Source organism: Saccopteryx leptura, chromosome 2 (genome assembly GCF_036850995.1).
Source record: "Saccopteryx leptura isolate mSacLep1 chromosome 2, mSacLep1_pri_phased_curated, whole genome shotgun sequence".
NCBI lineage: Eukaryota > Metazoa > Chordata > Mammalia > Chiroptera > Emballonuridae > Saccopteryx > Saccopteryx leptura.
The window spans coordinates 365487581-365501117 of NC_089504.1; the positions used below are offsets into that span (position 1 = coordinate 365487581).

The window sequence follows — 13537 nt, forward strand, 5'->3', positions numbered from 1 at the left end:
ACTGGCCAGCAGGGGCTGGAGGGCTCAGTAGGAAGCTCTCACGCTGGAGCGTCCCTTCCCTTCCGTTCTGCGCGGGAACTTGGTTGTTGAGGGCACCATAGCTGCACTGCAGTGAGCTGTGTTAGGGCAGGGTGGGCAGGGCTGGGGTGCGGGCAGGGGGCAGGATGGCAAGGTGGGCTCCTAGCTCATCTATTTCCGGGCTATGTGACCTGAGACAGGCACCTTCTCTCCCTGAGCCTGTTTCCCCACCTGTGAAGTGGGATGGATGAAGGGGATTGGCACGCAGCCGGCCTGGCACAGTAACTGCGCTCAGTAATGGGCTGTGGAAAGAGACAGCGACGAGACGCTGATGCCAGTCCGTGCCCCAGTGCACAGCTCGCCCCACCTTCGTCCCGTGCCCAGTCACCTGTATGTGCGGAGGACCCGCAACTGCCCGCTGGTCTCGCGGCTGCCCCTGACCATTTGCAGGAGTTTGATGCCCGTGTGAGACACAGCCAGGATCTGCACGCCAGTCCCCACGCTGCCCTGGGGTGGAGATAAAGGTGTAGGAGAACGGTCTCCCAGCCTGGTCCGTAAAGCGCCCCCGGCTGAGGTTGGGCTGGGCGGGGCTTGGACTGGAGGTGGGCGGGGCTGGGGTGGGAGCCGGAAGGGAAGTGGGCGGGACTGGGGTTGGGCAGGGCGGGAGGTGGGCGGGGCTGGGGTTGGAGCCGGAAGGGAGGTGGGCGGGGCTGGGCGGGAGGTGGGCGGGGCTGGGGTTGGAGCCGGAAGGGAGGTGGGCGGGGCTGGATAGGAGGTGGGCGGGAGGTGGGCGGGAGGTGGGCGGGTGTGGCTCGCACCGTGGCGGGGAAGAGGCGGGAGAAGTAGACCTCCCAGCTGTCACGGGCAGTGCTGACCACAGCTCGCTTCACGCTCTCTGTCACTAGGGGCCGCTGCCTGTCCAGCTGGTTCTGGGCTGAGGGACACAGGGTAGGGTTAGGACCCTCCCCACCTGCATCTCCTGCCGGCCTTCCTGGCAGGGAGGGGGGCTGACACTCAGCAAGAAGGTGTGGGTCCATGATGTTGCTGGTGTCCAGACTGGGAAACCGATCTATCCAGGGACAGACTGGACGGCTCAGGCAGAGCCGACCTCAAACCTGTCGTCTGGCAATGGGAGAGACCAGCAGCAGAGCAAGGAGGGGAGTCTGGGAGGTGAGTGGGGCAAGGCTCACCCTCTCCTGTCCCCACCCCCCCTCCGTGGTACCAAACAAGGCCTTCATCTTGAGCCTTTCCTCCTCGGAGATACGCAGGCAGGCCTCGGAGAAGGTGTCGTGCAGGATCTGTGGGAAGGAGCCGCGATGCGGGTGGCCCGAGGGACGCCCCCAGCTGGGAGCCCAGGCTGGACAGGCGGGGCGATTCTGGGAGGTGTGGGTGGGGGGGTCCCACTTATGCAGCTGTGGGGTCATCTGGGTCAATCAGACCCCACTAACAAGGACCCTCTCCTTCCTTTCTCTCTACAAGCTATGCTCCCCACCCAGGCCTCAGTTTCCTCATCTAGGCAGCGGGACTTGGATTTTTTTTTTTTTTTGTATTTTTCTGAAGTTGGAAATGGGGAGGTAGTCAGACACCCGCATGCACCTGACCGGGATCCACCCAGCATGCCCACCAGGGGGCGATGCTCTGCCCATCTGGGGCCATTGCTCCGTTGCAACCAGAGCCATTCTAGCGCCTGAGGCAGAGGCCACAGAGCTATCCTCAGTACCCGGGCCAACTTTGCTCCAATGGAGCCTTGGCTGTGGGAGGGGAAGAGTGAGATAGAGAGGAAGGAGAGGGGGAGGGGTGGAGAAGCAGATGGGCGCTTCTCCTGTGTGCCCTGGCCGGGAATCGAACTTGGGACTCCTGCATGCCAGGCCGACGCTCTACCACTGAGCCAACCGGCCAGGGCCAGCACTTGGATTTTTGACGTTGGGGCCCCATTGAGCTCAGACAAACTGTGAGTCTGGTCAGGTGGGATGGCGGGCTTGTTGATTCTGATCATGGAGGTGGGGGACCCAGTAGGACAGTTTCCCATCCACACCCACCACGGTCAAGAACCCCACCAACTCCAAGAGGGCAGCAGCAGAATTTGCAGACAGCGAGTCCATGGGCCCATTATAGCCCTGCCGAGTCCACTGAGGCAGAAAGGGAAGAGAGGACCTCACCTGCCGGAACAGGAGATCTAGTTGCACAGGGTGGCTATAGCTGTCCTTTGGGTAAAACACCTGTGTGGGGGGGTGCAAGATGCCTTCGGTGAGGACCTTCCGAACGCCCCCTCGGCCCTAGGAAGAGCCCCGCTTTGCACCAGCTGCCGGAGCCCGAGCTCAGCTGCGCCCTGATCTGGTTCTCCAGTCCCGGTGGGCCCCTCTGCCCCTACTCCGCTCCTCCCCTGGCTCCAGGCACCTCTTTGCGCAGGAAGATCTGCCAGGGGGGGTCCTGGTAGCCATAGAAGTTGGGGTTCAGGAGGCGGTGTAGCTGCGTCTGCACAGGATCCTCAGCTGGCTCCAGCGACCTCGAAGGCAGCACTGGGGAGCACAGCCACGTTGGGGAGACTTGAGGGGGGACAGAGCGGTATCTAGCCCACACCCTTGGCCACAGACACACCCAATCACATGTACACAGGAACCCTCCTACAGCTCAACCCTCCATCACGGAAGCACCTTGTGTAGGCAGGCCTGTGCGGGGGGCGGGGGTTGTCACCATGACCAGGATAAACAAGGCGCCCACCTTGAGTTTAGAGTCTCCTGGCAGAGGTGTGGGCGAAATAGAGAATTCGAAAATGACCAAAGCTCTCAGTGCTGGGAGCCACGGCGTGGAAATAAAACTGGGCGATTTAGGAAAAAAGAGTCCGGGGGCTAGGTCTGTGAGGGTCCTTGAGTCTGGGTGGTCTGGGAGACCTCTCTGAGGAGGCGATGTTTTGAGAAGTAAATGATAAGAAGGGGCCAGGCATGCAAAGGTCTGTTTTGAGAAGAGCATTCTAGGCAAAGGGAACAGCAAGTGCAAAGGCCCTGAGGCAGGAATGGGTTTGGTATGTTCCAGGAGCCCTGAGGAACAGAGTGTGTGGAGAGGGGGAAGTGGGAGCAGACAGAGTTGGGGAGGTGGGTGGGCCTCACAGGCCACAGTGAGGAGTATGGAGCCTCTTCTCAGAGCCACTGGAGTGTTTCTGCCAGGGACTCGATGCAAGCTGATTTATAACCCTTAAGATCACTGTGGCTAGCAGGAGGCAAAGGAAGTAGAGGTTAGGGCTCCAATTGTGATGTCAGGAGGCCAGGATCTAGATCCCTGGTCTGCCACGTTTTGAGCTGTGTGATCTTGGGCAAGTTGTTTAACCTCTCTGTGCCTCCCCTTCTGTAACATCTGTAGGTACAGAGGGTACCGTGTCAAAGGGTTTCAGTGACGATTCGGTGAGGCCAAGGTGGGCCCGGCCTGAAATCGGTGTTAGGTAAGTGCTGAGATAATCACACATACGCCCACACAGTAGGTCTGCACGGGTTCGGGACACGGACACACATGCCACTGACACACAGATGAGAGACTCACCTGTGCTCACACAGGTGTACTCACGTGTGGCACCCACCTCCCTGTCCCTCCCTCCTTTCTCCCAGCTCCTCACCAGGAGTGGGCCCCACGGACGGCCTTGGTGCACTGGTCACTGGCTTCACCAGGGCCACGGTCTCTCTGGGCACCTGTCCCCACCCCAAGGAGAGTGCTCAGGGGGCATTGCTCCCACAGAGGCCCCACTGGGCCTTCCATTCTGCCCGGGGCCCAGCCGGGTCCGGCCCCTCACCTGGGTGCCAGGTGCCGCCGCCATGTGGCTCATCTGCCCCTTCAGGATCATCAGGGCTTCCTCGTGGGGGTCCGGCCGCTTCACAAACACCCTCCCGCCGTCCTTCCTGGTGGGTTGGACACTGAGCTCCTCCTCCCCGTCACAAGTCCCTACAGTCAGGACCCTCTCCCTCCACCCCCAACATTATAAACCAGGACCCAGAGAGAGAGTCGCATCCGAGACTGGTCTGAGGTCACACAGCACAACCCTAGTCAGCGGTCCGGGCCTCCCCTCTGCCCAAGGGGACCACGTGGACCATCTGCACAGCTAGACTTCCTCCCCCACACACTGCTGGGCACTCAGGCTGAGGGAGGAGGCCGCCTGGCCGGGGGCTGGGGGAGACACAGGGCTGACCTGAGGGCCTTGGGCTGGCCTCCCGGGGGCGGCTGCTGGTACTGCCGCACGATGTTCTTGATCTGCTGGGTGGGCTGTGGGAAGTGCTCCGAGTTGAGGGTTGAGTACCGGACCAGCTCTGGGCAGGGCAAAGCTGTGGGCAAGAGGTGAGGGTGGGGGGCCGAGGGAGGCCACACCCCTCCCAGTCCCACTCTGGGAGGCTCCTGCCACCATTCCAGCAGGGACAGGACACTCACTGGCTTCTGGAGACGCCCGGTCCTGAGCTAGAATAGGGGCAGCCACAGGCTTCGTGGGGAGCTTCGGGGCCTTGGCCAGAGGGGCTGGGGTCAAGGGCTTAGATGTGGAGCGCAGCAGCACGGGCTTGGCCGGGGGTCCAGTGCCTATGAACTTGGGCCGTGCCTCCGGTGCTAGGGGTTTCTGCAGAGAGCAGGGTGTGAGGTGAGCTCCCCGGGACCCGCCGGCTTGCTCTCAGGAGCCCCGTGTCCCCCAGGACGGGCAGTGGGGGTCCTGGCTCAGAGAGGCACACCGAGACCCTGGAGCAGCACAGCACTCACCTGGGCGGGCCAGGCTCACCTCGGGGGGCAAGGGCCTCGGGACGGGACTCAGGGGCTGCTGCTGGAGTGCCATGGCCTGCAGGGTCATCTCCCTGGCCTGGGGAGAGGTGGCAGCGATGACCAGGCAGGCGTGGGCTCTGGGCACGCCCCCAGCCCCCCACGGCCGCAGTGTCTTTGCACTCACCAGCAGCATGGCCTGCTTGTGGATGAAGGCCTGCTGTAGAGCCAGCGTGGAGGCATCCAGGCCCGGGACTGGGGGGAGCCAGGGCAGGGGGCCCGGGGTGAGGGAAACGGGGATTCCCTGCCACATCCCCCCCGCCTCACAGCTACCCCGCCTCCACCATGCCCGTGGCTGCCTCCCGTCTAGCGCGGGCAGGACCTCGGAGAAGCAGGAGGGGACCCCACCCTGGGAAGGCACTGACTCGGCTTTGGCTCTGGGGGTCTCTTGGGGGTGTCTTCGGTGCCGCTGCCGCCGCCTCCTGCAGGCTGGCCTCCCCCTTTCATGCGGTAGGCGATGGTGGTCGGCTTCTCCAGGTCCTAGGGGCAGCCAAGGGCTCGAGTGACCGCCGCAGTGCTGTCCTCCCGAGGTTCCCAGGCAACGGGCACCCGACACCGCCGTCGCCTCCATGCTGGGGGCCTCCCACCCGCCAGTGTCCGCTGCTGGCCCAGCCTCTGCCCATGTCCACTCCCCCTCCACCTGGCAAGCTCCCAGCTCACCACCCCACTTCCACAGAGAGGTCAACAGAAGCTCAAAGACAGGGGCTCTGCCCTGCTCGGGGCTGCACGTCATGCCACGGAGGGGCTCGTGGGAGTCCTCAGAGTGAGCACGAGGGCCCGAGGGGACTGCCTTCCACGGGACATGGCGAGCAGTCCTGGGCCTCTGTCCAGAAGCACCTCTAGCCGAGAGGACACCCCATCCTTCGCTGGGTCCCCAGCTGGACATGCCACCCCAAGGCCCTGCCTGTGTCACCCGGTAGGTATATGTGACTTGCTATGTACGTGATGAGCCTGCTGTCTGCGAACACCTGCCCCATCCTTACCGCATCCCCGTAGGACAACACGGGGTCGAAGAGGCTGTCCAGGTAGCAGTCCAGTCCCTTGTGGGACACAGCGGGCTCTCCAAGGCTGTCCAGGTCTGGCAGTGGGGTGGGGTGTGGCGGGGAGAGACACACAAAAGTCACTTTTTTTTTCCCTGCTAATCTCCTCTCACAGCCCCCAGGTCCCCTCCCCACACCGAACAGAGAAAGTGGCCATGGCTGGTTCACCTTGGTGGGTTCTTGTCCCTCTCTGGGCCTCCGGTTCCCCGTCTGTACTGTTCTCATTGTGGCTGCAGTACCCACTGGAGTCGGCCACTTTGGGCACGCGCCCCAGTGTCTGGGGCCTAGTGGGCGCGTCCTCGTCCGAGTCCCAGCTGTTCCCAAACACTCTGTGGGGAGGGGGGACACAGGGCATCTGAACCCAGAGGGGCCAGCAGCCCTCCCAGCACCCCCCTCCCCCAACATTCTCCTTTGTACCCCAGAATTGAATGTCTCTCTCTCTTTTTTTTTTTTTTTTTGTATTTTTCTGAAGCTGGAAATGGGGAGAGACAGTCAGACAGACTCCCGCATGCGCCCGACCGGGATCCACCCGGCACGCCCACCAGGGGCGATGCTCTGCCCACCAGGGGGCAATGCTCTGCCCCTCCAGGGTGTCGCTCTGTTGCGACCAGAGCCATTCTAGCGCCTGGGGCAGAGGCCAAGGAGCCATCCCCAGCGCCCGGGCCATCTTTGCTCCAATGGAGCCTCAGCTGTGGGAAGAGAAGAGAGAGACAGAGAGGAAGGAGAGGGGGAGGGGTGGAAAAGCAGATGGGCGCTTCTCCTGTGTGCCCCGGCCGGGAATCGAACCCGGGACTTCTGCACGCCAGGCCAATGCTCTACCACTGAGCCAACCGGCCAGGGCTCTGTCTCTCTCTCTTTAAAGGCAGGGCCCTCTGGTAAGCCCCACCTCCCCAGAACCTTGAAGCGTAAGTTCAGAGCTCAGCCTCTCCCAGCAGCCCAGGGGGGCAGTCTTGTGCTGGGTGAGGCCCTCTGGAGGAAGGGCCCAGGTAGCCACCTACGCTCTCGGGCCGCCCCTGCTGGCCAGGGGCCCTTCTGCACCCACAATGAAGTAGGACTTCTGCCGTGGGAAGTCCCTCAGCAGCTCCAGGTCCGACACCAGGTCCAGCACGTAGTCGTGGCCTGCCAGCTCTGCCCACTGGACCCCGTTCTTCATAGCCACGGTCCAGCCTCGCCAGCCCTCTGCCAGCCCCCTGGTGACAGCACGGGAAGGGCCATGAATGAGGGACGAAGGCAAGAGGGACTCCCCACAGGGACTCTGGGATGTGAGTCAGATGCCATGCGGGACCAGGGTGGACCCCGTGGGGCCCTTTGGGGGGAACCTAGCCTCCTTCCCCCTCCCCCTCCCTCCTTGCCCTCCCTCTCCCCTTCCCTTCCCTCCTTCCTTCCTAGGTGTACAAGGGTGTGCTGGACAGGGCATCCCGGGAGCCAACCTGTGTCTCAGGATGTCTCCAGCCACCTCTTCCCCCGTGCTCCAGGAGTGCACTGGGCAGCAGAACTGGTCACCTGGGATGAGAGCGGGTGCTGGGCTCAGCCTGGGACTCTGCCCACAGGAGGTCTGACTGCTGCTTCCCCGCCTGCTTCCTGTGCTCAGGCTTCTCCCACCTGCCCAGGACCCTGGGTCTGCGTCGTCCCTGCCCCGAGCTCTGCTCCCACATCCCAGGTCCACCCCACACCCACTCCAAGACCTCTTCCCAGGGCCACATCCACTGGGCCCCTGCCCAGCTCTACAACCTCCTGTGGTGTCTTCTGACCTCAGGGCCTCACGGGGCCAGCAGACTCCAGGGGCCCCCACCTGAGGCAGGGAGGCAGGAAGGGAGGGCAGCTCACCGTTGAAGCAGCCCACGTCCAGAGCCATGCTGGCCTTCTCCTGGGTGGCTGTCCACTCGAGCTGGGTCGGAGGGAAGGTGCGGGCCGCCACGGAGCCCTGCTGCTGTGCCCGGCCCATGGCCTGCATGAGGCGATGTTGGCACACGGCCTGGAAGCCGTGCCGCCCATAATCAGACACAAACCTGCGGGGAGTGAGAGCCAGGAAGGAGAAGGAGCTGAGGCCAGCCCCGGGGCAGGGGACGACTCATTCGGGGGCTCGTGGGAAGGAGGCCGAGGCTAGCCCAGCGTTCTGAGGCGCGGCCCAAAATGAAGGAGTGGACTGGGCCACAGCCCAGAAGGATCTCAGACCAGCATGGAGGTCCGAGGACAGACCTCTGCGGGTCCAGGATGGCCCCCCTCAGCTTGTTGGAGCAAAATGTCACTGACAGGGTGGGGTCTGCAGCACCATGTGGGCAAGAAGCAGGACTCTGGAGGGCTCCACCCACGCACCCGGCACCCCTGGCTGGTTATCCGTCCTCTCTGGGCCTGGTGCCACGTTCTTGCCTGTACACGAGACAGCTGAGAGGGGTCAGCTTGACCCAGGACCCATGAGTTTGACCTCTGCCGGTGGCCGGTGGCAGGCGTTTCTCATGCCTGGCTCCCTGTCCCCTCCCAAGTGCTAAGGGACGTGGCCAGGAGCAGCAGTGGAACAGGACCAGAGTGTCTATAAAACGGAGCCCAGAGCCGTGCCCACAGGAAGCCCCGGGCAGGCCGGAGAGCCCTCTCCTACCGGCCAGTGAGCCGCCCACCTTCTGCCCGTGGCTGGGCAACCTCGGTACACTCTGCAGCTCAGAGCCACCCTGGAAGGTGACTCCTGCCACCACCCCCAGTTTATAGGTAAGGAAGGAGGTTCGGAGAGTAGCCGTGGCTTGCCCCATGCCATGCAGCTGGGATCCGCACGGGGGGCCTGTCTGAGCCTCTATTCCTTGCAGATCAGCCTTAGAACCCAGCAGGGTGACCCCAGCCCCGACCCCCTCAGGATGCTGACGACGGCCGTCTGTCCTCACATATCCCTCACCACACGCCTGCCTCTGCTCTGAGCCCTTCGCATGCACCCTGACACAGCCTATAAAGCAGGCGCTCTGAGCCCTGGCCAGTTGGTTCAGGGGTAGAGGGTCAGCCTGGTGTATGGAAGTCCCAGGTTCGATTCCCGACCAGGGCACACAGGAGAAGCGCCCATCTGCTTCTCCACCCCTCCCCCTCTCCTTTCTCTCTCTTTCTCTCTCTCTCTCTTCCCCTCCTGCAGCCAAGGCTTCATTGGGGCAAAGTTGGCCCGGGTGCTGAGGATGGCTCTGTGACTTCTGCCTCAGGCGCTAGAGTGGCTCTGGTGGCAACAGAGCGACACCCCAGATGGGCAGAGCATCGCCCCCTGGTGGGCGTGCCGGGTGGATCCCAGTTGGGCACATGCGGGAGTCTGTCTCTCTGCCTCCCCGATTCCAACTTTGGGGGTGGGGGAGAGTAGGTGCTCTGACTGTCCCCGTGGTAGACAGGGGAAACTGAGGCTCAGCGAGGCTAAATCACATGCCCGAGGTCACCCAGCTCTGATATGGTTGTCACTGGCCGTCAGAGTCTATTCTTCTAAAGACCCCACGATCTCCCCCTGTGGTGAAAGGTCAGTGTCTCAATCCCAAATCATGCCCACTGCCTGGCCTGGCCACCTGCTGAGTCCGGAAGTCCTTGATCCAACCCCACCCGATTCCCACCCTCCTCGGTAAGTCCGGTGGAGACACAGAGAGCAGCTCCTGACTGGCGTCTGTGCCCGAGCATCCGTGCACAGAGAGCCCTCACTCCTGACCCCTACTGTCACGCCCCTGGCCTCGTGCCAGCCCCCACCCGACTCCACTCACTTGAGCAGGTACTTGCTGAGGCGTGAGGAAGGAGCAAAGCCACTGAGGCAGGCGGCCAGCAGGAGCCAGCCCCGCTCGGCGTTGTGGGCGCTGGGATTCCGCCACACCTGGTTGGCCAGCTGCGCCAGGATCTCGTCCCGCAGATCGGGGACCGCCAGCCCCTTCTGCACAATGTAGTTCCCGAAGACGATCTCCTGAGCGCCATGCAGGTAGGGGTCACCCATGAAACGCAGGATCTGGGCCACAAACAGACGCTGCTGGGCCTCCGGGCAAGGTGTGACTGCCAGGTTCCCAACCCCTCAAGGTGCATCTCTCTCTCCTGTCCTGCCTGTGTGCCCCCCTGCCCACACACACGTTCCCCACATCGCGATAGAACAGTTACATCTCACGCCAAGAGGCCAGGCAGGTCGCCCCTGCCACGGGGAAAAGTCAAGATCCAGCATCAACGCCCAACTTTCTCTCCTGCTCATGAACCTTCTATAGCTCCCGCCCCGCCCTGCACCCCTGGCCTCCAGCAGGCACCTCGCTGCTCCATTCAGACCCCAGGGCGGCCACACAACCGACCACATCCCTCTTGTGGCCCCATAAGGCCCACCCTCCTTGGCCCCATAAGGTCCGCCCCCGGGATGACATCTGAGCCCCGGCTTGTCAATCAAGGTACTCCTCATCCTCTGTTCTAACCACATCCATTTCCTCTTTTCTCTGCACCACCTCCACGACGTGCCTGGCTCCTCCTTCTACTCTTGTCCAAGTGCTCCCTCCTCCAGGAAGCTCTCCCTGACCTGCCCCTGCCCTGGGCTCTGGGCTAGCCGGCCTCCAGATGTCCCTCTCCCCTTTCAGAACAGTGGTCAGCAAACTGCGGCTCGCAAGCCACACGCGGCTCTTTGGCCCCTTGAGTGTGGCTCTTCCACAAAATACCACTTGCGGGCGCTGCCTCGATAAGGAATGTACCTACCTAGATAGTTTAAGTTTAAAAAATTTGGCCCTCAAAAGAAATTCCAATCGTTGTACTGTTATTTGGCTCTGTTGACTAATGAGTTTGCCGACCACAGGACTAGGACATCCTTGAGGAGAGAACCTGGATCTGTGCTTGGTGTCCCTGGGAACATCCAGAGAGGCGGGCTTTTTTTTGCCAGGAAATTGTCTGGGAGAAGAAAATCCTCAGTCTCCCAGACCCCAGCCCGGGGTGGGGGGAGGCAGGCACCCCTGACAGAAGTCTCCCCTCTAAGGAAGGGGCTTGGACTCTACGGCTGTAGCTGATGGATGGTCCGGAGGACCAGATGGGGAGGCTCGTGGCCTGGCCTCAGGCACGGGGGCTGTGGATTCGAGGGTGGTCCCGACGGGCCCGTACCAGCTTGAAGATGCTCACGGCTTCTGCCTGGTGCTCTACCGGCAGCCCGGTCAGGGGCGTCCGTGGGGGCACTGTCAGCATCCCAAAGGCGGGTTCCTGAGGGCACAGGACAGACAGATGGGGACAGACAGGACAGACGGGCATGCCTGGATCCACTACTTGGTGCCAGGTTGGAGCGCAAGAGCCCAGGAGGCAAGAGCTCCTGTCCCCCCATGTGTAGATGGGGAAACCGAGGCTTGGAGAGGGGCCCGCCCCAGCCTCCCCTCAGCAAGGTGGTGGCAGAGACAGTCTGAGCCCCTGCCGAGGCCCCTCTGGAGGGCAGAGAATTAAAGCAGGGTGACACACTGTGGCTTCACTAACTGTTGAGTTTCTGACGTCATTCCAGACCAGCTGGCAAATAGCCCCTTCCCGAGCCTCCGAGGGCTCCCCACTGCTCCCTAGGCCTCCAGTGGAGCCCCCCAACCCCCCGACTCCTCATGATCCAGTAACCGAAGGCTCAGACCTGATGCCACAGGGCGCAGACAGGAGCCGGCCCCAGGCGGAGGACAGTGTCAGTTCTAACCAGTCTGTGTCCGCTGGGCCTTACGCCAGCCCTTACCTTGAAATGGCACCGGACGAACTTGGCCATGGGGTGGTTGTTGATATCCAGGGGTAGCGTGACACGGAGCTCCGCCTGCAGCCGGGGCGTCCGCACGGGGGCCACCCGGGGCACCGGGGCTGCCCTGGGGCCTGCGGGGAGAGGCAGGCATGAGGTGCCCGGCTCCCTGGCCCGCCCGGGGCCACTCCCGCCACACCGTCCGGCACGGAGCTACCTGTCGCCGTCAGCAGGAGCCCGGCCAACTCCGCCGGCACCTCCAGGTGCCGTACGGCGACCACCTCCCTCTTGCTCAGCTCCTGGAGGGACAGCCCAGGGTGAGGGACCGGCCGGCCACAACCCCACGGGCCACCCTCCCTTCCTGTGCCCCCGGTGGGCGGCCACCCAGACCCCCCCGACCACCTCCTCCACCCAGAGCCTCCACTCTGCCCTCGGCTGCAGGAGAGCAGATGGTCAAGGCGGAGGCCGCAAGCCGGGGACAGGCCGGGCCCGCGGACACAGGGCGGCCAGCAAGCCGGGGACAGGCCGGGCCCGCGGACACAGGGCGGCCAGCGTGGGCAATGGAGGCGGAGGCGCTCGGGTCGCCTGCCTTCTGGACGGAACTGTCCCCACCTCACAGGAGGAGGGAGGCTGAGGTGTGTGTGGCCAGAGACACAGGAGGAGAAGGGAGCCAGACCGTGTCCGAGAGAGAGGGAGAGAGAGAGAGAGAGAGAGAGAGAGGGGCGAGGGACAGAGGAACGCTGGGAGACGGAGGGACGCCCCCCCAGACCTGCGAGAGAGCGGCCGGCCACACTCGGGCTACTACGACTGCGTTCCTCTCTCCAGTGCTGGTTTATCTGACAATGGGCCAAGCCCGGCGCCGAGGTAAGAGCAAAAGCAAAAGGTAAGACCGTGCTCGGCGCCGGTCCAGCTGCCAGAGCCTCGTCGGACCCGCACACAGAAGACCCCCGGTGCACCCGGCACCGGGCCAAACCCCTCACACGCTGTGTTCGCTTCCCTCTCTCCCCAGCCCCAGAGAGAGGATGGGCAGGGAAGGAAGGCCAGGGAGGGACCCAGGAAGCCCAGCTGGCGCAGCAGAGCGAGCGGTGACTCGAACCCAGGACCGGCTGTCTCCTCCTGGGCGCTGAGGGCCTCCTCCCCACCCCTGCCCCTCCCTGGACCCGGACAGGACAGGCCTGGCTCCTTGGGAGAAGGGCAAGGGGGAGGCCTGCACCTTGAGGTGATGCCGGTGGGTCAGGTACGTGTTCACGAGGGACCGGAACTTCACCAGGCTCTTCCTCATCTGCTGATACCGCTGCCTGGGGGGTCGGGAGGGAGGAGGGTCTCGCTGGGGGAAGCTGAGGGGTTCGGGACGTGCGTGAACAACGGGCAGATATGCCCGGGGCAGCCTGGCCTGGGTGGCACACTCTGCGCGGGGACCGTCTGGCACCAAGGAAAACGAGCTCAGAGGCAGGGCAGGGACCTGGCTCACGAAGGTCACAGAGCAGAGCAAGTGACCGAGCCCGGATTAAACCAGCTGGACCGGGTACTTTCCGTCAGGCTGGAACCTGGTGTCCCTGAGACGCAGGGCAGGGTCCTTCTGGGCTGGGTGGAGTCACAAGGACCAGGGGCCGGAACGGAAGGACGTCCGCAAGCAGAGACACAGACCCGGATCTTCCTTCCGCAGACCTCGCGGAACAGGGGGCCTAACTCCCCGAGGTCAGGCCCTCGCCTGCCCCCAGCCGAGCCGGAGGGGTTCCAGGGAGCCCGGCCGTCCCCACGCACCTGGCCAGGTAGCCGCGAGCTCGGCTCTGCAGCAGGATGATCTTGCGGCGCAGGGAGCGGAAGCGGCGCTTGATGAGGAAGCCGCGCAGGCAGCGCTGCAGCGTGAGGGCCGCCAGGTGGAGGACGTGCTCCCGCATGCTCTCCAGCAGCTGGTGCAGGTGCTCCTTCAGGAAGAGCTGAGGGCGGAGGCAGCGTGAGGCCGGGGAGGGCCAGGCGGCCAGGCCCAGAGCCCCCCGCTGCGGAGTCCACGGGGACAGACAGACGGAGCTGG

At 63.6% G+C, this 13537-nt stretch overlaps 1 protein-coding gene across 1 annotated transcript in view; it reads right to left on the bottom strand.

Annotated features, from left to right (window-relative positions):
* The window catches only part of MYO15A (myosin XVA), a 64731-nt gene that overhangs the window by 25297 nt on the left and 25897 nt on the right, over positions 1-13537 (bottom strand). Inside the window, exons 24-46 of the mRNA XM_066364583.1 lie at positions 13267-13442; positions 12716-12800; positions 11720-11801; positions 11506-11636; positions 10908-11003; positions 9557-9792; positions 7671-7852; positions 7274-7346; positions 6842-7033; positions 6012-6172; positions 5787-5881; positions 5169-5283; positions 4931-4998; positions 4766-4843; positions 4429-4609; positions 4193-4325; positions 3800-3905; positions 3626-3698; positions 2416-2537; positions 2178-2237; positions 1241-1316; positions 837-952; positions 407-525 (exon numbers count right to left, since the gene is read on the bottom strand). Coding sequence (XP_066220680.1) covers positions 407-525; positions 837-952; positions 1241-1316; positions 2178-2237; positions 2416-2537; positions 3626-3698; positions 3800-3905; positions 4193-4325; positions 4429-4609; positions 4766-4843; positions 4931-4998; positions 5169-5283; positions 5787-5881; positions 6012-6172; positions 6842-7033; positions 7274-7346; positions 7671-7852; positions 9557-9792; positions 10908-11003; positions 11506-11636; positions 11720-11801; positions 12716-12800; positions 13267-13442 — 2756 coding nt within the window. The remainder of the gene's footprint in view (positions 1-406; positions 526-836; positions 953-1240; positions 1317-2177; positions 2238-2415; positions 2538-3625; positions 3699-3799; positions 3906-4192; positions 4326-4428; positions 4610-4765; positions 4844-4930; positions 4999-5168; positions 5284-5786; positions 5882-6011; positions 6173-6841; positions 7034-7273; positions 7347-7670; positions 7853-9556; positions 9793-10907; positions 11004-11505; positions 11637-11719; positions 11802-12715; positions 12801-13266; positions 13443-13537) is intronic.